We start from the raw sequence: 22549 nt of genomic DNA, 5'->3' as shown, positions 1-22549 counted from the left end.
CAAGATCACGCCCACCCACAGAGTACACACAAAGTAACAAGCTGGGGTAGACTGGCTGGCAAGCTGGGCTGGGATTACCCACCAGCGGCCCGCGCGAATACACACACCATTTGCGGATTGCTCAAGGTCCAGCCCCCAGCTTCCTTATTGAACTTTGGGATCCCGCTCCTCAGGCCCTTGGCAACTAGCTAACCTGGGGTGGGCGGAGCAAAAACGCAGTTGGCCAATTGGATTTGTGCACCCGTCTTCTGCCCCTTCCTGGTTTGGATTCTTAAAGGAGATAACATGCCTGGGACGGGAAGAACCCGCTTGCATAGCCCGGTTGCTACGCTGGCCCTTTTAAAAGGCAGAACCACGGAGCTGGGCGGAACCAAGGAGGAACCAATGAGCCCCTATTAGGCCAGGTCAAGCTTGCAGCTCCCGAGCCCTCTGTGCACCAGGTAAGAAGGATAGGGGGTGGGACAAGATTGGGCTCCGCTGACGCCAGGCTTTTCCAGGTGGCAGTCGCTGCGACGCTGGCCGGCTACATGGCTTTGAGAGGAGTCTCCGCGCGGCTCCTGAGCCGCAGGTCCGGCCTGCACTTTCCACGTCCGTGGAGCTCGGCGGCGGCACACACTGGTCAGTGCGGGGGCCCGGGATGGGGTGGGCAGGGAGACGCAAAGACACTTGCTCAGTGTGACTTTCTCGTCCTGTGTTTGCAGAGAAGACGCAGAGCCGACCGACCAAATGTAAGAACCACCTTCCCACCTACGCCCCGGGTCCAGCTGTTGCCTTGACCCTTGGTAGTCTCTGTTTGTGATTGCAAGGGCTGCTGGGAATGGAAGCTGGGCTGTGCCCAGGGTCAGAAGCGCTGAGGTATTTGTTTCTACTGGACTGGAGAAGGGCTGCGTTCGTCAGACTGTGTGAAGCTAGCATTCACGTGGAGCTAGATAGGGAGGATGGGTGCAGCTAGAAATCTGGAGGAGAGCTGGGCAGTGGTGGTGCACGCTTAGTCCCAGCACTTGGGAGGCAGAGGCAGGCCTGTCTACAAAGTGAGTTCCAGGACAGCCAGGACTGTTTCACAGAAAAACAAAAAGAAAAACAATCAGGGAGGGGAGAGCGGGGTCTGGCTGACTGGAACCCCATGCCCTACCCAGCCTCTCGTCCTGGGTTTGACTGGAGGGACCCACTGGTACTGGAGGAGCAGCTGACTGCTGATGAGAAGCTCATCAGGGACACCTTCCGCAACTACTGCCAGGAGAAGCTTATGCCTCGAATTCTGCTGGCCAATCGGAATGAAGGTGCCCATGTGGAGGGTGGGCACCCTGGGCTCCTCAGCCACACAGGACTTGCACCTGCTGCAGGGCACACACACCAGCTCTGTCCCTGGAGTCAGGGACTCCATCAAGCTGAGACAGGGCCTGATTCTGGCACCCATCTCTGCAGTTTTTCACCGGGACATCGTGTATGAGATGGGGGAGCTGGGCATGCTGGGACCCACCATCAAAGGTAAGGGCGATTCTCTGCATGCTCTGCAGTCCTTCCTCCCAACACCCAGAAAAGCCACCCTTTCTGTCTGTGAAATGGGCAGTGGAAAGCCCCTGCCCACTTCCAAAGGGCCCTTTACTCAGTCCCTGGTCCCAGCTGGCTGAACTTTGGTCATCTTTGGTCGGTCCACCTGCTCCTCTTCTACACCAGGGTATGGCTGTGCTGGGGTGTCGTCAGTGGCCTATGGGCTCCTGACCCGAGAGCTGGAGAGAGTGGACAGCGGCTACAGGTCAGTGATGAGTGTCCAGTCCTCCCTGGTCATGCACCCCATCTACGCCTATGGGAGTGAGGAGCAGCGGCAGAAGTATCTGTCCCGGCTAGGTAAGCAGTTGCAGCCTGGTGGAGGGAAGTGAGACTGTAGTCTGGAACGCCGATCCCAGTGTCCTCATAGCCTGCCTTCTCCCTACAGACCTCCGTGCCAGGCCCGAAGGAGGGCTCAGTTGCTAGCCTTGATCCCATGCCATCTGTCAGCCTCCTCCTTCTCCCTTCCCCTTTGACCACCATCATTTCCCCCTTGGATTTGTTTTCTGTGCTCATCCCAGCCCAAAGCTGAAAGTCTTAACTGTTAACCAGATCCATGTGGCCCATGAGCAGCCCCCGAGACCTTTCCTCTACTTCTTCAGCCACTCAGATTTTATTTGTAGATAGGGTCTCACTATGTGGCCCTGCTTGGCCTGGAGCTTTGTAGAGCAAGCTGACCTCAAACTCAGAGGTCTACCTTCCTTGGTCTCCTGAGGGAGGGAGAAGAGCTAGCATCAAAGGCATGCACAACCATGCGCAGCCCTCTGGCCACTCTTGATTGCTCAGCTACTAGAGATTCTCCCAATAACCACCTTGGCGATTACTTTTCCTCAGACCCTCCTTCAGGGTGGGTGTGGTGGCACATGCTTCTAATCCCAGCACTCCAGAGGCAGAGGCAGTTGGATCTGTTGGTTCTAAGCCAGCTAGGGATACATCGTGAACCTTCTCAAAAACAAAACAAACAAAAAACAACCGAGAAAAACCCCACAAACTCCATGCCCTCTTTCAGCCAAGCTTCTGAGTGCCCTTTAAGACACTTTTGCCAACCCCTTTCTTCTGGCCTCCTTCATATTATGGCATTGTGATTATAGCTGGCCCATTTCCTCAGTTCACAGAGTGCAACGATGTCAGGGTGTATCTGCCCTGGTTACAGGTTTGGCTCAGTGGTGAAGATAATTTATCAGGAGATGAGTGAGGCCTGGTAGGTGGCCTCATGACTCTGTCCTGTGCTTGCAGCCAAGGGTGAACTTCTAGGCTGCTTTGGGCTTACCGAGCCCAACCATGGGAGTGACCCAGGTGGTATGGAGACCAGAGCTCGCCACGATCCGTCAAACCAGAGCTACATTCTCAATGGGACCAAGACCTGGTGAGGGACCCAGGTGGTGGTGGGTGATAAGTGTGTGTGAGGGGACAGATAGCAGCCAGATCCCACCATAACTTTCTGGCCCCCAGGATCACCAACTCGCCTGTGGCTGACCTGTTCGTAGTGTGGGCCCGGTGTGAGGACAACTGTATTCGGGGCTTTCTGCTGGAGAAGGGAATGAGGGGCCTCTCAGCCCCTAGGATTGAGGGGAAGTTCTCTTTGCGGGCCTCATCTACTGGTATGATCATCATGGACGACGTGGAAGTGCCTGAGGAGAATGTGCTCCCTAATGTGTCCAGCCTGGCGGTATGTGGTGGGGGCCACCTGCTGGCTTACCTTTCTCACATTTTCAAATGGAGAACACACATGGCCCCTGTGCTTGGGGGGCATTGTGGAGTTTGTGATGCTCCCTGTTCGTGGATGTGCTAATTGGTTACCACTATGTTCATTGGCTCTGCCCGGATGCATATGGGCCCTGGACCACTTTCTACTCTGCTTGTATGAGCAGCTTCCTGTCTCCTGCCAGCTTCTTGCATCTGAGCACTGAGGTCCCATGCTGTGTAGGACTGTGCGCACATACAGAGCGGAAAGGCACTGAACAAGGCTGCTGCACCCGAGTTTTGGTGTACACACCCTATGTGATTTAAATGCAGATCCCCTTGTCTGGAACATTTGGGAGATGGATTTTCCTGCTTCCCAGTTGGTTCTTCCCAGGCCTTTAGCTGACTGAGACCTCTTGTCAATCTTACAGGGTCCTTTTGGCTGCCTTAACAATGCTCGATATGGCATTACATGGGGTGTCCTGGGAGCTGCTGAGTTCTGTTTGCACACAGCCCGGCAATACACTCTGGACAGGTGTGTGGGGCTGCTGAAACACCTGAGGAGTGTGGAGGGTCTTGGAGTTTACTTTGTACCCCAGTAGTAACTTCCCCAGTACCCCCAAGTTTAAGTTCTCTGCTCTATGACATGGCTTGGGACATCCTGAGCTGTTAAAATGCTGAGCCAATAGCAGGGTTAGCATGAACTACAGGCCCTCAATTGACCTTGTCTTGTCTAGGATCCAGTTTGGTGTCCCCTTGGCCAGGAACCAGCTGATTCAGAAGAAGCTGGCAGACATGCTCACTGAGATCACATTGGGCCTCCACGCTTGTTTGCAGCTTGGCCGTTTAAAGGATCAGGACAAGTAGGGAATCATATACTATGTTTGAATCCTGGGACCTTTCTGAGGTTCTCCTTGCCAGCTAGTGGCCCCAGGGACATAAGCTTCTTTCCCTCTTGGTTTTGATGGGTTGGACCAGGGACAGCCTTCCACTTGGATATATGCTCCATCTGCTGGGTGTGGTCAGTGCATGAGACCCAGTGTTTATAACTTATGTGCCACTCCCAGGGCTACCCCAGAAATGCTCTCCCTGCTGAAGAGAAATAACTGTGGGAAAGCCCTGGACATTGCCCGCCAGGCACGAGACATCCTGGGAGGAAATGGGATTTCTGATGAGTACCATGTGATCCGGCATGCTATGAACCTGGAGGCAGTGAACACTTATGAAGGTCTGGGCTGAACCCTGGGCTTGGGGAGGAGGGTGTTACAGTGGTTTTGGGGAGGGAGACAGCAGTAATGAGCAGGGATGGCGAAGTCTTCCAGCTGTTACCAAATGACTACCTTCTATCCCTCACCTGGAGTTGTTCACAGACGGAGTCACTGCATGACTTCAGAGGTCCTGATGAGCAGACTATGTGAGATTCTCCTGGCCCTTGTTCTCATTGTGGGATGGAATATGGAGGGAGACATAATCCCAAGAGCAAAGTGTGAAGAGAGGCATGGTTCCTGGTAGTGGGTGGGGTGAGGAAGAGAACACCACACAGTAATTCTATCACTACTCATGTTCAGAGAAAAGGGTGTTTGCAGACTAAGGGAGTCACAGAGCATGTACCCATAGCTTAGGACAAACTTGGAAAAAGACATGAAAAATAATACTGGGGAGTGGGGTGGGAGGAGTGGGTTGTAGGGATGGCTCAGTGGGCACAGCAGTTGCCATAAAAACATAAAAACCTGAGTTTAAGTCCAGAGCCCTCATAAAGTCAGCACAGTAGCATTAGTCTATAACACAGTGCTCCAAGGTAAAATGGGGAAACTGAGGCATGAATCTCAGCCAGCCAGCCAAGGTACACACTAGTGAACAGTAATCCCATCTCAGATAAGGACCAAGACCGCAGGTTGTCTGCTGGCCTCCAAATGTGTGTCATGTGCACCTACACTCATACATTTTTCACCAATATTTAAAAGGGGGGAAATACAATCCGGTGTGATCCATGCACAATGGGAACACTAGCTTCATGGACAGAGAGGCTTCCAGACAGGAAAAACAGAATGTATGTGATATCTTCCCTGCCTGCCTCAATGACTGAGGATTTGAACCAAGGGAAAGTTGTAGTTTCTGGATGAAACATCCCAGAAACAGTGAGAGGAGAGGTGGGTGAGATCCTACAATATGAGCATGATTTGAGATGGGTGAGACTTGGGTTTTTGGAAGTAAATGGAATCATTTAACTGTATAAATAGGAAACCATGGTTTGTGCTGCTGTCCCTAAAGGAGGGGTGGAGCAAAGGACCATCCATGTTTTTGCATAGATGATCAGTCTTCTCAATTCTGGAAGAAAGTAGGCCAGGGTAGAAATCAAACATTTAATCAACTGTAGGTTGGGTGAATTTGCCAAAGCTAGGTCTACGGCAGGGCTAACCTTGTCACACTTTGGTAGTTAGCACAAAGATCTTTGGTGACTTTTGTGTTAGGTTACAGAACTATAAAGAAAACAATCTCAGCATGGTTCAGTGGGCTCTGTGCCTTCTCTTGGTGACTGTCATTAAGATGGGAGCTTCTTAGTAGCAGTCAGCATTCACCATCTTTGTAATTCTGTTCTTCTGAAGTGGGAACCTAGGGTAGCACAGGGATGACTTTAAAGGTAAGTTATGAGCTGAAGATTCCAAACCAGTCCTAACATTCGTTTCACACAGGTACACATGACATTCACGCTCTGATCCTTGGGAAAGCAATTACTGGGATTCAGGCATTCACAGTTGGCAAGTGAACCCACTTCAACAACGGCCCTTCAACAGAGAAATGTTTGACTAGAACCTGGCAGCACCATGCATTGCTCTGAGTCTGCTCAAGATGCGGTGGATGGAACCAGCTTTTATGGTGGAAAGTGAGACACTGATTTGAGTCTATGGAAATTTCTTTCTGCAAGACGCTCAGATATGCTCTATAGAAAGAAGATACAATTCTCTGTATGGCCCTTAGCCCTTTTAAAATGAGATCAGACTCCATTTACTTTAAGCTTCTTCTAACTGGGGGAGAAGAGAAAGACGAGAGTGACACATGCTTCATTTCACTCTGAAATGGAGCAGACCTTGTGAAAAGGTGCTCTGGAGTTTGTGGTGCCTTTCTTCCTGCCTCCATCCTGGGAGCAGTGCCTTCTATGTTCAACACTGAGCAGATAAGAGAGAAAAATAAAGCCTGTGCCTCACTCCTTGGGGTTGGTCTGGGTTTACTGGTAACCACAGAGAGGTAATTGGGGAGTTTCTCATAGGAGGGATGAACATGCCTGGGGGATGTGCCTTCCTGGAATAGTTCATAGACTTTGAGCTAGACAGTTTCTGACTGGCAAGGGGGTCCTTTGTCCTTTCTTTCATGATACAGCTAAGAACACAATGATAACATGGACAGAGTTTGGTTTCTTAGTCCAGACCATGTGACTTGGGACTCCTAGCAAGGTGGCAGAGCACCAAGGGCTTTTGCAGGGACTCTAACCCTGTGGACTAGAACTGGCAGTATAGGGCTTAGTAACGCACCTGTTTCCTAGAGTTGGGATGGCTATCAGTGGCAGAGCACATGTCAGGCATGTGCAAATCCATGTGCCCTGGATTTCATTCCCAGCAATGTAGGGAAAAAGAAAAAAAGTCTGGTTCCTGTCCATATTTACTGTCAGCCGAGTCATTCTAAGCCTCTTTCCTCACAGGATACACCCCCAAACTCTTACCTCAGACTGGACACATAGGTCTTTGTATACAGTTTCCACAGTATGGCAAACTTGCTTGAGCTCCGTTTCCAGGAGGCTGATCTTTGCCATCTTCTGAGTGAATTCTTGGAGTCTTTCCTGAATGATCTTGCTATGGTGGCTGTACACCTGGTACATCCTCTCCTCCAATTTCTCTGTCAGATCTGAAACCTTTTAGATAGTAACAAAGAACTGTACTGACTGCGGGTAAAATTTTTGTCTATGTGTTATTTATTTAGAGGTGTGGTCTTGCCATGTACCCAGGCTGACCTTGAACTCATCTCTTCCTGTCCCAGTCTCCATACTATTGGGATTATATGCACACAGGTATACACTATTATCAATTCTTTTGTTTCAGATGGCTAGTCTCATGTAGTCAGGACTGACCTTGAATTTGCTATACAGTTGAGGCTTGTTTTGAACTCCTGACCCTAGTGCTTTTATTTCCTAAGTGCTGAATCATAAGGATGTGCCATGATGCCTAGCTTCTGCTTATTAAAATGATACAAATGTTCAGTTGGTTCTTCATCTTAAATCTAGGAATGATTAAAAATCAACAGGAAAAGTAAAATGTGTAGGAAATCAGGTGCGTGATACATACCTGTTATCCCAGCCCTTGTAGAGGCAGAACGGAGAGTCTCCTGGGGCTATACATTGAGTTCCTGGTCATTTAGAGTTACATAATAAGATCATGCCTTAAAACCCCAAAATAATTAAAATGTACAGAAAGACATGCATTGGTTCTAGGCAAACACTACCTCATTTGAATGAGAGACCTGAGCATAGCCTGTGAAGACTAGCATCCATGGGGTTCTGGAACCAGCCCTCTTATTTGATACTAAGGAAAGACTATCCATAATTATCAACAGAAAAGGTCTGACTGAGGGCAAAGACCAGTGCATTTCTTGGCTCTGCTGGTGGTGCATTCTCAGGCAGAACCAGGCATAGCCACGGATACTTGCATTACAGCAAGCATACCGTGAGGCAGGAGCGCCACATGTGCTATAGGACCAATTGCCTTATCTCAGACCACTGCTACCTTCTAAGGACACAGGGGTAAGAGAAGGCAAGCCATAACCAGGCCTGCTGGACCAGGCTGCAATCCTAGCCACTTAGAAGCTGAGGCAGGTCGTCGTCCTCGTTAGTATAGTGGTGAGTATCCCCGCCTGTCACTCGGGAGACCGGGGTTCGATGCCCCGACGGGGAGATACGCTGTCCTTTGCTGGGCATTGGTGGCGCACGCCTTTAATCCCAGCACTTGGGAGGCAGAGGCAGGCGGATCTCTGTGAGTTCGAGGCTAGCCTGGTCTACAAGAGCTAGTTCCAGGACAGCCTCCAAAGCCACAGAGAAACCCTGTCTCGAAAAACCAAAAAAAAGAAAAAGAAAAAGAAAAAGAAAGCTGAGGCAGGAGCAGTACAAAGCCTGGACTACAGAGTAAATTCAAGGCCAACAGGGCAAGTGAGACCCTGCTTCAAATAAAAAAGGCTCAGTATTAGAATACTTATCTAGCATGCTCAAGACTCCTGAGTTGGATAGATCTGGGTTCCTGAGCCTGGCTCCCTTATATCATTTACCACTTTTTCTTATTTTTAAAGATATGGGTGTCTTTCCTGCTTATCTGTTTGTGTAACATGTATGCCTAGTGACTGACAGCAGAGGGCCTCTGATCTACTGGAGCTGGAGTTACAGTTGTAAATTACCTGACATGAGCACTAATAGTCAAACTCAGTCCTCTAGAAGAGCAGTAAGTGCTCGTAACTGCTGAGCTATCTTGAGCCACACTTGTTTTTTAAATTTTTTGAGACAGAGTCTCAATATGTAGCATGGTTGGCTTGAAACTCACTATGTATGCCAGATGGTGGTGGCGTACACCTTTAATCCCAGCACTCAGGAGGCCAAGGCAGGTGGATCTCTTGTGAGCTCAAGGCCAGCCTGATTACAGAGTTAGTTCCAGGCCAGCCAGGGCTACACAGAGAAATCCTGTCTTGAAAAACTTAACTATGTATACCAGGCTGGCCTTGAATGAACAGAGATTCGCCTGCCTTTGTTTCCCAAGTACTGGGATTAAAGATGGAACTACTATCTAGTTTACCACCTAAGAAATTTGTGTGTGTGTATGTGTATCAAACCAATAGTTGTTTTCAGGTTGGGCAAATGCTCTACCACTAAGCAACATACCCATCCCAAATCATTCATTTCTGAGCCTTAGATTTCTCATTATTTGTTTTGGTTTTTCAAGACAAGGTTTCTCTGTAGCTTTGGAGTTGTGAAACTCGCTCAGTAGACCATGCTGGCCTCGAACTCACAGAGATCTGCCTCCCAAGTGCTGGAATTAAGGGCATGTACGACCACTGCCCAGCTTAGTTTCCTCGTTTATGAGTCCACTCTATTGACTGTTCCAGAGTAAAATGAGAACTATGTACAAAGTGCCTCGCAGGGTCCCTAGAACCTAACAGATGTCAAACCATAGGTTCTTCCTTTCATCTGAGGGATTGTCACCTTCATCTTGAGGCTGTCCCTGAAGTTGGTCATAAGTGCATGATCCTTCTGTCTGCTCTCATTGATGTTTTCAATCAGCTCCTGGGCTTTCTTCTTCAGGATTTCAATGCTAGAGTCCAGAGAGGACAAGGGTCCTGGCAGCTGGTAGTTGGCACTAAGGTAGAAATACAAGGATTAAAAGCTGACTTCTGAAAACACTGAAACTAGCATCATGTTCTCCAAAAAGTGGCTGACCTGAGCTGAAACTCAGTGGTAGAATAGGTGCTTATCATAACTGAATAGCATACACACACTCACACAGGCCAGGGAGAATGTGACCTAATTAAGCTGCATGGTATGAGTGAGGAAGGAGGAAGCTGTGAACTACTGCCCTTGTGGGTGACACTCAACAATCTTCCCATTTCATTCATACCTTGAGACATGGGGTAGCTTCCCAACCCCTGTATAACACACATGAACTAGGATGTAAGCCTAACATGCCTGCAGTTCCAGAACACAATCTGTGCAGCAGCCCAAAGCCACTGTTCATATGTACATATACACCACTGGCTTCTTTGAAGTGAGTACTATGGTAGTTTGAATAAGAACCAATAACCCCTGGGGGGAAGAGAAGGGAAGAGGGTTTATATATTGAAGACTTGGTCCCCAGCTGGTGGAACTGTTTGGGAAGGATTAGGAGGTATGGCCTTGAGGTAGGTGTGCCATTGGGGTTTGAGGTTTCAAAAGACTGGCACCATTCCCAATATGCCCTCTCTGCTTCTGCTTTCTGTCTGTGGATCGAGTTGTGAATGTTCAGCGTCTGCTCCAGCAACATGCCTGCCTGCCACAATGTATAACCTCTACGGATGTACACTACTGTGTGCTTGTCATGTATGATCAGAAGCTTCCTCAGAGGACTGTGTTTAGCTGCCTCTGTACTCCAGCATGCCCATTTTGTTGTTGTTTGGTTTGAAATTGTATCTCATTCTTTTTTTTTCTTAATTTATTTTTTACATTCCAATCCCAGTTCCCCCTCCCTCCTCTCCTTCCGCTCCCCTCATTCCCCCACCTCCCATCTGCTCTTCAGAGAGGGTAAGGCCTCCCCTAGGAAGTCTACTAAGTCTGTCTCATCATTTCATTGAGGCAGGACCAAGTCACCTCTCCGCCCCCACACCCCTGTATCTAGACTAAGCAAAGTATCTCTCCATATAAAATGGGCTCCACTATTCAGTTTGTGCATTGGAGTTAGATCTTGGACCCACTGCCAGTGGCCTCATGTATTGTCCCAGCCACACCATTGTCACCTATATTAAGAGAGTCTAGTTCAGTCTTATGCTGGTTCCTCATTTGTCAGACCTGAGTCAGTGATCTCTTACTAGCTGAGGTCAGCTGATTCTGTGGATTTCCCCATCATGGTCTTGACTCCTTTGTTCATATTATCACTCCTCCCTCACCTTGATTGTACTCCAGGAGCTTGGCCCATTGGTTAGTTGCGAGTTTCTGCATCTGCTTCTATCTGTCTCTGGAAGAGGATTCTGGCTTCTCCGGGCTGTGGACTGTATGTAGGCTGGTGTCTTTGTGTTATGTGTGGTGTCCACTCATGAGTGAGCAATACTGTATTTGACTTTCAAAACAGTGCCAAGGTTGTTCAAACTCAAGGCAACACACCTGCCTCAACCTTTCCAGTGCTGGGATTATAGACATGAGCCACCATGTATAACTCCACTGTCTGCTGAGTGAATAAAGGACACCCACTGACCTATTACCCACCTCCAGGTGCATACAGACTCAAGTTCATTGTCCTCCAGTGTTTACAACAGGACTGCTCTAGAAAGGCCAAAACACTACAGTGAAGCCAGCTACAGAAAGTATGGGAACTAGGAGGCCAATCCCTGAACATTTCTATAAAATGGTTTTGGGATGGAACAGATTTATAAAGGGGTCTCTGACCTCTGAAGCTTCAATCAGTCATCTTTCCAAGTCTGAGTAGGATGGAGATTCACTCAGATCCTTGTGTGGCTTGGATCTTTTAGAAGGACAGCCATGCTCTCCTTGCATGAGCCTAGAACTAGGGAACAGGCTCAAGATGCCTGGTCTTGGCTCCCCTGAGGGGCTCCCTCCTGTATAGCATCTTACTGGGACTGTGCCCTCAAAGCTTGTTGGTGGCACAGCGCCTCTTCCCTGTTAAACCCTCCCACAAAAACCACTCTGCCTCTCCACAGCCAAATGCTTTCTCTTTTTGCATATTCCATGTGCCAGTTTTTGTTTTTGTCAACTTGACACAAGCTAGGGTCATCTGAGAAGAGGGAACCTCAATTGAGAAAATTCCTCCATCAGATTGGCCTGTGAGCAAATCTGTGTAGGCATTTTCTTGATTAACGACTAATGTGGGAAGACCTAGCCCACTGTGGACGGTGCCACCCATGATTTGGTTCGGGGTTGTACCAGAAAGAAAGCTGAGCCAACCATGGAGAGCAAGCCAGTAGGCAGGGTTCCCCATGGCCTCTACTTTAGTTCCCGCCTCCAGGTTCCTGTCTTGCTTGAATTCTTGGCTTTCCGCAGTGATGGATTGTGAGTGGGATGTGTAATTGAAATAAACCCTTTCCTCCCCAATTTGCTTTTGGTCATGGTGTTTTATCACAGCCACAGAAAGCAAACTAGGACTGAACTACCTCTGGAGGCAAGAATGGCCACTTGTCATCATCCTATGTTTAGCTCACTTTCTCATACTTCCTACCAGCCATCCTAGAGCATCAGAATTCTCCCTATGTGTGCACATATAAAACTAACTAGTGCAGATGATGCGTGCTGCCTGTTGACCTTTCAGATGCCCCATCCCCGTTCTCAGTATTAGAAATTGAACCTGGGGACTCACACATGCTTGGCAGGTATTTTGAGACAGACTCACTCACCCAGGCAGACAGGCCTTGGATGCTGGCTTTGAACTTTTGCTCTTTCCTGGCTCAGCCTCTGGAATAATTGGGATTAAGACCTGTGCCACCAGGCATGGCTCCTTTCTTGTGTCAATTTTTTTGGGGGTGGGGGTTTTTGAGACAGGGTTTCTCTGTGGCTTTGGAGGCTGTCCTGGAACTAGCTCTTGTAGATCAGGCTAGTCTCGAACTCACAGAGATCCGCCTGCCTCTGCCTCCCAAGTGCTGGGATTAAAGGCGTGTGCCACCACCGCCAACTTGTGTAACTTTTAAAACAATTATTTTCCCCTTTTATTGAAAATGGATTCTTTTCTCATACAATATATCCTAACAGTTTCCCCTCCCTCTACTTCTCCTAGTTCCTCCCCAACCCTCTGTAGCCCAGGCTGACCTTGAACTCAGTGATCCACCTACCTCTGCCTCCCTCCAGAGTGTTGGAACTAAGGCATGGGCCACCACTGCCCAGTTCAAATTAATGATTCTTAAACTGAGTGTGGTTTAATCCTAGCACTTGGGAGACAAAGGTAGGTGGATCTGTCCAAGTTTAAGGACCGGCTGGTCTATATAGAGAACCTATCTCAAAACAAACAAAGAAAAATTAATGATTGATTCTTTAGAGTTTTCATTACCACCGATACTTTGGTTACCCCAAAATTTTTCCCAGTCTATGATTCCCTTCTGATCTCCCACCAAGATGTCTCCTTCCAGACTTCTCTGCAAAGTTCCACCTTTGCCCTTCTCCCCCCTACACAAGATCCCATCATCCCTCCTCTTAGTAAATGATACAAAGTCACCCAATCACCATACTAGAGACTTAGCAGTCAGCCTAGAGTTGGGTTTCTCTGGACCTCCATATCCTATCTAGAAATCTTCTAGTTAAACCTTTCGAATTCCCCCCACCTCCACCCCAAGCTATGTTTTTCATTTCTCACCTGGACCATTGTGACTTTACAAACCAAAATCTGATCTCCTAATCCTGTATGACAGCCTAACAAAGACCCCTGGGGCTACAGGGTCAAATTTAAATTCCTTGTATAGCAGACAAGGCTTTCCAGGACCTGGGCCTGCACCCTTTTCAGCCTTACTGTTTTGTTTTCTATGTGGGGATGGGCCCCAGGCTCTGTACATGCCAGTAATTGCTCTGAGCCATACCCTCTGCCCCAGCGATCTGACCCTTTAACAAAAAAATTTCCCCAAACCCACTCGCCTTTACCCTTTCTGCTTCTGCCAATGCAAGATCTAAGCCTCCTGTCCTGTTCTTGGTCGTGACTGTCTTAGATTATGCTTTCTGTGCTCATGGTGGGAACGAGTTTTCTTCTGTGCTTTTCAGCACTTCAAAGGCTTCACTATGCACTCAACTCCTGGGTGTTCTGCTGACAGAGCTACTCTAAGATCCCAGCTCTCATGCCTTCTCATACTCAGCTTGCCTTGTCTCACCCTCTCCTGGATCAGATCAAGTTTCAGGATTTCTTTTTGTGTAATTCTCTGCAACCTGACTGAATTTCTAAAGGTTCCAAGATGCTCTACTCCAATACTCAAGAGATGAGGTGAAAAATCACTTGAATTCAACTAATTCAAATTTTGTGGGGGGGACAAAGGCCTGTTTCAGATGTCTACAGAGAGCATATTTTTATTTTTCCAAACCCATCTTTTGTGGATTTCAGCTTTTCCATTTCATTTTCTTAGTACTCAGCAGCTGCATATTAATCAAGATGCTAATGAGTCATTGGCTTCCCTGGGTCTGCACTCACCAATTAGCTTTAATAAACAAAATGTGTGGTGTCCTCTCTGTAGGCTTCCTCACTTCCTGGGCTGACTTCTGTGGCAGAACCCTGGACTGAGGCCAGGGATGGAAAAGAGCCCATTACAGTTGCAGGGTGTGTTTGGCCTGTGTGGGGCACGGGATGGGGGGCTTGTAAGCGTATCAATGCACATATCTATTATGTCTGTCCTTCTAAGAAGTCCCTAATCAGTTCTAAGAATTAGAAGAGTTCCCAAGCAGGGTCCAAGCTGGCAGGGGGCCCAGGAAATGGGTCTAAGCAAAGAGACCATCTGTTCACTCCAGGTAAAGCTATGATTGGCAGGCGTATGAGCCAGAGCTACCCACTGATGGGGCCTTCCTTCCATGGCCTCTCACAGATAACACAAGTAAATAAGTCACCAGCCACTTATGACCCTTCTGGGGGGCAGTCCCAGGAGAGGGACCCACAGAATCTGGCACTCAGGCAAAGTGATACTTTGCTGAAGTACTGCCAGGAAGGGGGAAGGTGTGAGTGGAAGCTGATGAGCCAGTTCCTCACCCACCTCCCCTCCAGAAATGTGTTAATATTTCAATCATGTTGCCGAGTGCTGGCTGTTGAGTCCATTAACTGGTCCCTGTGATGATTTTCATCCATCTGGTTTTTGGCTCCTATAGAAGTCCTTCAAGTCTGTAAATGCTTTCTTTGCCCGTAACTTGTCACCACAGAGATTCTGGTCTAAGTGTGTTATTTGCAGTACATTTATCAAACGAACAACTCACTCATATCTGCCTGTTCTCTTGTTTCTGACTAATAGCACAGGTCTAGAAAGCGTTCCACCTTGTGGCCTGCTTTCCTACTGAGAGACTGGGGAGAAAAGGGAAAGCTGCTTTTGTCTGGATCCTAGGCTCTGGCCTCAAGTGTGCTCATTCAGTCCACAACTGTCATCACAACAGCAACTCCCACAGCATCCTAACAGTTCTTGTATCTGTTCAGAAATCCCAGCTGTCATTTCTCACCTTGGCTGTACATAATCATGAAATGTCCCCTGCCCTCCCCCACATCTCAAAAAAAAAGGGGGGGGGAATGTAAAATGGAACTTAAGCTCTTGCCTCTGTTCTAGAGCACCTGTGGAAAACCATGCCAAGCAGATAGCAGTCATGTCCTGGTAAGTACTGAGCTACTACTGGCTCTCTGAAGGATGGGAAAAACCCTGATTTGTAGTTTGCCAAATTGCCAAATGCCACTGTGCAAATATCAAGCTTCTGACATAAACTTGCCACCTTGGGAAGGGATATATAAAATCAGTTCTTGCAAGCCAGTAGGAGCCAACTCCAGTATACCATGGATGGGGACAATCTTCTTCCTCATGCCTGTTCCCCAAGGGCTTTTTTCTAACCTCTCCTGTTAAATGGCACCCCAGATAGAACCCCCAACCTGATCCATGTCCACTCACATTCCCTTCAAAACACCTTCTACACAGTAGCCAGGGTCTTTCTTATTTATTTATTTATTTATAGACAGTCTCACTATGTACTTCAGCTGTCCTGAAACTCACCATGTAGACCAGCCTGGCCTTGAACTCATATATCTGCCTGCCTCTGCCTCCTGAGTGCTGGGATTAAAGCTGTGCACCAAAACCAATCAGCATTGTTTTACAACAGGAACTTGAGTCTGTCACTTCTCTGGTTCAGCAGTTCCCACTAAACATAACCACCTTTCTCCTAGTACTTATTAAGATACTTAAATCTGTGGATATTCATACACCTCCTGTAAAATGGTGTAACATTTTTTTTGTTGTTTTGATCATGAGGATATTCATAGATATACATATCTCCAGTTTGCTAAGATTGTATATTATAAACATATTCACTACTATGTGTAGCAAGATTTGTCTGAAAATGTGAGGAAGGTTTTTAATAAGGAAAAAATTTTTGTCAGTTCTTTTCAATTTAAATTACTTGGACATTTTCAAGTAGACCAATACATACCAATTTACAATGGAGTACTGTCTGACAATTTTGTGTGTCAATGGTATAACATTAGCAACAACCTGCACATATCCTTTTGCTGTGAACCAGGAGTGGTGGTGCAAGGAGGTGCAAGCTGCAGCATCAGTTCAGGACAATTTCAGCTATGTATCAAATTCAAGGCTGGCCTGGACTACATCAAAGACTTTCAAAAGAGCAAACAGAGTCTAACACGGGGCCACTGACCCTAGAGGTAAAGGCCACTACTAATCAAGCTTGGAGACCTAAATTCAATCCTAGGAACCCAGATAAAGATGGAAGGCGATAAATATGCTGATTCTTTTGGGGGACCTGGCAATTTGGAACCTGAATACACAGGAAACTATATTTACTATATCCCCATAAAAACTTGTATATAGATGTTATTAGCACCATTACATATACTAATAATCAAATATCCATTTGTACATTGGTAATGGACAAAATATGACAGATTCATATTTAGTTTTATTCAGACACAAGGAGGACTGAAGTTCTGATAGAGGCTAAGGTATATAATGACATGTCAAGTGCAGAAAGCCACACCCAAAGGAGCACGCACATGGTACATGACTCCATGCCCATGAAATGTCCAGAGTAGACAAATGTATGGAGACAGAAAGCAGTTTATAGTTACAGGGGATGGGGAAGAGGCAGGGACTGGGAGTTATGGCTAGGAGGTATGAGGCTTTTTGAAGATGACTAGTGATCGTTGTATGGCTCTATGAATATACTAAAAACTATTAAAGCACATACTTCCACAGGTGAGCTGCATGGCATGTCACAGGATGAGCATTCTTAATGCCAGCACTGAGGAGGAAGAGGCAGGCTGATCTGAGTGCACAACCAACCTGGTCTGCCTAGTGAGTTCTAGGAGCCAGGGTTATATATTGAGACCTGGCTTTACAAAAATAACTAACCACTGGGCGTTGGTGGCACACGCCTTTAATCCCAGCACTGGGGAGGCAGAGGCAGGTGGATCTCTGTGAGTTCGAGATCAGCCTGGTCTACAAGAATTCCAGGACAGTCTCCAAAGCTCACAGAGAAACCCTGTCTCTAAAAACCTAAATAAATAAATAAATAAATAAATAACCCCAAATCCAAAAGTACATGATGCTCAGAAAGTTTCAGATAAGCAGGATGGCGCATGCTTATAATCCGAGCACTTTGGAGGCTGATGCAGAAGACCTGGGGTTCTAGGACAGAGCTGAGCTGTACAGCAAGACCCTGCCTGAAAAAAACAAGGGCTGGGTGTAGAGAGTGAATGTGCATTATTAACATGAACACAGTATTGAAAGCTTCCGTCTCAGGTTCCTAGGAATGGCAAAATCTGCCCCTAGTTTATTTTCTGATGTTGACAGTGTCTGTAGAAAGTAAAATGGCTAAATCTGCCTCCTCAACCGAGATATGTAAGTATGTACTGAGTGTAAGAGCTGCTGCTGGTGTGCCTCCCTCCATCAGAGGACACAGCCCACCCAACCCCAGCTTTTCTGTACAAGGACCTGTCCTTTCTTCACTCCTTTGTCACACCAGTTGGGGTCAAGTTCAAAGTGCTGCAGTTTCAACAACTGGAAATGTAGACTCAGTGATAGGGTGCTCATTTACCATGCATACAGCACTGGGTTCCTTTCCCAGTGCAGTAAAAAGCAAGAAAGCAAACAAGGCCCGGCGTTGGTGGCACTCGCCATTAATCCCAGCTTGGGAGGCAGAGGCAGGCAGATCTCTGTGAGTTCAAGACAAAGCCTGGTCTACAAAGAGAGTTCCAGGACAGGCTCCAAAGCAATAAACAAAAAACAAAACAAAACAAAAAAAGCAAACAAATGCAAGATCCCAAAACTAGAATGTAAGAGAAAATGTAAGTGACTTTGGTTTGGGTTTTTTAACAGTCTCACTATATAGGCCATGGTGGCCTCGAACTCAGGGAGATTCACCAACCTCTGCCTTCAGCTGGGATTAAAGACAAGTACCACCACACCTGGCTGTTGGCGTATGTTTTTTGGTCTTTGTTTTGGGATAGGTTTCCCTGTGTAGCCCTGGCTGTCCTGGGACTCACTTTTTTTTTTTTAAATAATTTACCTTTATTTTATGTGCATTGGTATGTATCAGGTCCTCTAAGAACTTGAGTTACAGACAGATGAGAGCTGCCATGTGGCTGCTGGGAATTGAACCCAGCTCCTCTGGAAGAGCAGCCAGTGCTCTTAACCTCTGAGCCATCTCTCCAGTCCCCAACTTACTTTTTTAAAAAAAGAATTTTATTTATTATGTATACAGTGTTCTGCCTGCATGTGTGCCTGCAGGCCAGTAGAGGGCACCTGATCTCATTACAGATGGTTGTGAGCCACCATGTGGTTGCTAGGAATTGAACTCAGGACCTCTGGAAGAACAGCCAGTGCTCTTAAACACTGAGTCATTTCACCAGCACCTGGAGCTCACTTTGTAGACCAGGCTGGCCTCAAATTCAGAGATGAGGCTGCCTCTGCCTCAAAGTGCTAGAATCAAAAACATTCACCACTATGCCCAGCTCGTTTTTTTTTTTGGAGGGGGGTGGCTTTTGATGCCATAAATAAAACATACACACAAATCCATGAAAGAACAGAGAAACTGGACTTCATTGAAATTAAAAACTAAAGCCATGTATAGTTTATAGCTGTTTTATCCATAACTCCTAAAACTTACAAGCAATCAAGATGTCCTTCAAAAGTGAAATGGATATATACTAGGGCATATCCACACAAAGGAGCTTACGGAGCACTAAAAACAAATGAGTTGTGATGCCACCAAAAGACAACGAGCTATCACAACTCCACACTGCTAGCCCCAAGAACCACAAGTGCTGGCTTGGTCATTGCTGCATGCACACTATCTAGACCCTCAATAAATATTTGGTGAATAAAAGTGCAAGGAAAAAACATCAGTCCAGAATCTAATCCATTATCAGTTTTTCAGGTCTATCTTCTCAAGTATTTCCAGCACCTGACACATCTCTCCTCTTCCACACCATCTTGCACTTGGATTATTCCCATTGCCTCCTTACTCCTGTCTTCCTTCACAGGGAGAGCCTTTTACTACTTTCTTTCAAAGACAATAAACTTCTATAAAGGGCTAGACTATAAACAAATTTTTTGAGACAGTCTCATGATGTAGCCCTGGCTGTCTTGGAACTCAGAGATCCACTGGCCTCTGTATCCCCAAAACTTTGTCATATAAGGCAGTCAAATGGTGTCTGTCCTCCTCTGGATGGAGCTCAGTTGGTAGAGTGATTGCTTAGCATGCACAAAGCCTGAGTTCAGCCCCATGCACTGTATAGACCAGGTGGGGCAGTATAAGCTATAATCCTAGTAGTTGGGAGACAGAGGGCAGGAGGGTCAGAAATTCAATTCAAAGTCATCCTAGATACATTGCCAATGAGGTCAGCCTGGGATATGTAAGACCCCACTGAAGGAAGGAAAGCAAAAAGAAGGAGAGATCTATTTGCGTCTCGTACTATCTCCCTCTTAACCTGTACTGTTCAGTAATCTCTGCTATCTAGTGGGATCTCCACATCCATAGACTCTCATCCATGGGTTCAAACCACAAGTTAAATTTAGAAGAGGTGCTGGGGATGTGGCACTTGCCTGCCCTTTGAAAAAATATTTATTTCGATTCTTACTGAGAAGAGTATGCATAACCAGTGTGTGGTGATGCACGCCTTTAATCCCAGCGCTTGGGAGGCAGAGGCAGGTGGATCTCTGAGTTCTAGATCAGCCTGGTCTACACCATGAGTTCCAGGCCAGCCAAGCCTACATAATGAGACTCTGCTTTGAGACACAGCTGGAGAGACAGCTCAGCAGTCAAGAGCACTTGTTGCTCCTGCAGAGAACCTTCACTAACAGCACCTACATGGCGGTTTACAACCACTGGAAACTCCAGTTCCAGAGGCTCTGACACCCTCTTCTGACCTGCACAGGCACTAGACTAGGCACGCACATGGTGTACATACACACATGCAAGTAAAACACTCACACACATTAAATAAACCTAAAAATATTAAAGTCTACACATGCAGGACAATGGCACGGTTCTGGAAACAGTCATTTTCCAGCTAAGCCTGAAGACCAGAGTTCCATCCCAGAAACACATGGTTCTGACTTCTATATGTTCGTTCTCTCTCTCTCTCTCTCTCTCTCACACACACACACACACACACAATGGTTTTCTTTTTAAATGGTACGGAGTTGGAGAGATGGTTCAGTGCTGCTCTTCCAAAGGTTCAAAGTTCAAATCCCAGCAACCACACGGTGGCTCAGACCCATCTGTAATGAGACCTGGCGCCCTCTTATGGCCTGCAGGTATTCGTGCAGACAGAACACTGTATACATAATAAATCTTTAAAAACAAAACAAAAAACCCGAAACGGTAGGAGATAACATGGGTTTAGACATGAGATGTCATGCGGGGTACGGAAAGGATCTAGGTTCGGGCGTGTGGGGACCCTGAAGCTAACCGTGGTGGCCGTCGAAGGGACGGCTCCGGGCACCTGGAAGGTGTTCTACCCCCCGGGGGTCAAGACCAGGGGCAGACCGGGTGGAATGAACCACACGAACGAGGGCGGCCCGGAGTCCGTCGCTCCTCACCTGGCGGCCACCGCCTCGTCCTCGTGGTTCTCGTTCTGCCGATGCTCCCCGCTCTCCACAGCGTCCTGGGGGTCCTGGTCCCTGAACTCCACGGGAAGCACGTCCACCTGCGAGCACAGCGGCTCCTGAGAGGCCTGCGTGCCTGGGACCCTCACGGGGGCGCGCCAGCGGGCAGGCCGCCGGGCAGACCCGGACAAGGGCTAGGCGAGGGCGGCGCGCCTCGGGAGGCCGGCCCGGTCTACACAGCGAGCCGCTTCGACGGCTCAGGTAGCGCACCACACCCCCCGCCTCTCCGCCTTCTCGTCAGGCCCCGGCCCTTCCGTTAGCAGGAAATCCCGCCGCGTCTGACAGGAGGCGGGGCCGACAGTGAGGGGCAGCCCCGGGCTCAGGCCTGAGGGGGATGTCGGGGTCCGGCCCGCCCCCGGCCCGCACAGGGGAAAAAACGCCTCACGTACTCCCTGGCGCTCCATCTCGTCTTTTCCCGCCTCGGCGCTCCCGCCCTCTGCGCACGCCCCGCGCTCCCGCCCTCTGCGCATGCCCCGCCCCGCGCACGTGCCGAGGCGCCATGGCCCCACCCCTCCCGGCCCCGCCCCGCCCCGCCCCGCGAGGCCCTGTGAGCCCTTGGGCGCCGGTTGTGCTGAGCCGGTGTTGCGGGCACGAGCAGCCACCGCGTGTTTGTCTGTGTGCCGTAGGACTAGGTGTGTGTGTCTAAGGTTATAGAGAGCGTGTGCGGGATGCGGGGTCATCTGTGGCACTCACATTACACGGAGTTTGATGAATTCATACTGTGCGTCGGAATTCCACCGCTCCGCTCTACAGTTTTTCCCCAAATTCTTTTGAAACAGGGTCCTGCTATGTCCTGGCCTAGGATTCTTAGCAAACCAGGCTGGCCCTGAACTCACAGAGAACAGCATACGTCTACCTCCAGAGTGCTAGAATTATAGGCAGGTACCCCCACGGCTAGTGATAGATAACCTGCAATATTTATTTTGTTTTTTTCGAGAGAGGGTTTCTCTGTGTAACAGCCATAGCTATCCTGGAACTCGCTTTGTAAATTAGGCTGAACTTGAACTCAGAGATCTGCCTGCCTCTCTGCCTTTGGGAGTAAAAGCCATGCATCACCACACCAGGCTCTAATTTTTATTTACGTTTGTAAACTACTTTTGGGCACCTGCCAACTAAGGCCAGAAGAGGGTGTCAGATTCCCTGGTTATGAGCCTTTTGGCACGGGTGTTGGGAACTGAATTCCTGTTGGGTCCCAGCCCCCACAGGGTCTCTGTGAGTCTCTGGTCAGCCAACAAGTGCATCCTGTTTTCCAGTCCAAGTCCATCCTGTTTTCTAGTCCTGGCTTACTACCCCGGCCTTGCCCCACTGACATCAACATCCAGCAGGAGGAAAACACAGTCTCTTCCACCTGGGGTTTTTCCACTGTGCTGTAAGCCTGTATATAAGGCCACTCCCTCCCACAAGAGAGACACCTTTTAGCATTTGCAATAAAGACACACGCATCCTCTTAGCACAAACAGCTAAACTTCTTGTCTTTCATTTCCTGACACCTCACACTTGCTCATGGTGCCCACCAAGATTTGGAGAGACTTGGAAAGACTGGGAAAGAGCGGGAAAGAAAGGAGATTGGAAAAGAAGACTTGGGAGAGGAGAGACTCAGGAAAGAAAGGAATTGTAAACAGGTACCTCAACATTGAACAGTAAAATTGAATGGTTAAATCTCCAGGTTTTTGCCTGATCCACTGAGATCGGGAAAGAAAAGGGGAACCTGAGAGATCACCCTCAAAGGCTGGCAGGTTATGAGGGT

General features: G+C 48.1%; 2 protein-coding genes across 4 annotated transcripts; one reads left to right on the top strand and one right to left on the bottom strand.

Annotated features, from left to right (window-relative positions):
• Positions 1-305: 305 nt before the first annotated feature.
• Positions 306-6436, top strand: Gcdh (glutaryl-CoA dehydrogenase). Of its 3 annotated transcripts, XM_013126173.3 has the most exons (12): positions 306-440; positions 498-618; positions 702-728; positions 1137-1280; positions 1426-1488; positions 1678-1848; positions 2785-2914; positions 3001-3217; positions 3663-3766; positions 3969-4094; positions 4299-4459; positions 5925-6436. In XM_013126173.3, exons 2-12 carry the CDS (start codon positions 528-530, stop codon positions 5996-5998), a joined length of 1308 nt encoding a protein of 435 aa, XP_012981627.1. In that variant the 5' UTR covers positions 306-440; positions 498-527; the 3' UTR covers positions 5999-6436. The 3 variants fall into 3 exon arrangements, with proteins under 3 accessions (XP_012981627.1, XP_040592687.1, XP_040592689.1); XM_040736753.1 differs by lacking the exon at positions 306-440 and having other exon boundaries at positions 447-618; XM_040736755.1 differs by lacking the exons at positions 306-440; positions 3969-4094 and having other exon boundaries at positions 447-618.
• Positions 5581-21262, bottom strand: Syce2 (synaptonemal complex central element protein 2). The gene is made up of 5 exons (XM_013126174.3): positions 21192-21262; positions 20737-20843; positions 9467-9620; positions 6950-7138; positions 5581-5844 (listed from the first exon to the last, which is right to left on the bottom strand). The coding sequence occupies exons 1-5, from the start codon at positions 21204-21206 to the stop codon at positions 5800-5802; spliced, it is 510 nt and encodes a 169-aa protein (XP_012981628.2). The 5' UTR covers positions 21207-21262; the 3' UTR covers positions 5581-5799.
• Positions 21263-22549: the final 1287 nt, after the last annotated feature.

This window comes from Mesocricetus auratus, unplaced genomic scaffold (assembly GCF_017639785.1).
Source record: "Mesocricetus auratus isolate SY011 unplaced genomic scaffold, BCM_Maur_2.0 Super-Scaffold_100081, whole genome shotgun sequence".
In the NCBI taxonomy this organism is placed as follows: domain Eukaryota; kingdom Metazoa; phylum Chordata; class Mammalia; order Rodentia; family Cricetidae; genus Mesocricetus; species Mesocricetus auratus.
Note: the sequence above shows the minus strand (reverse complement) of the source record. Positions and strands in the feature narration are given on the sequence as shown.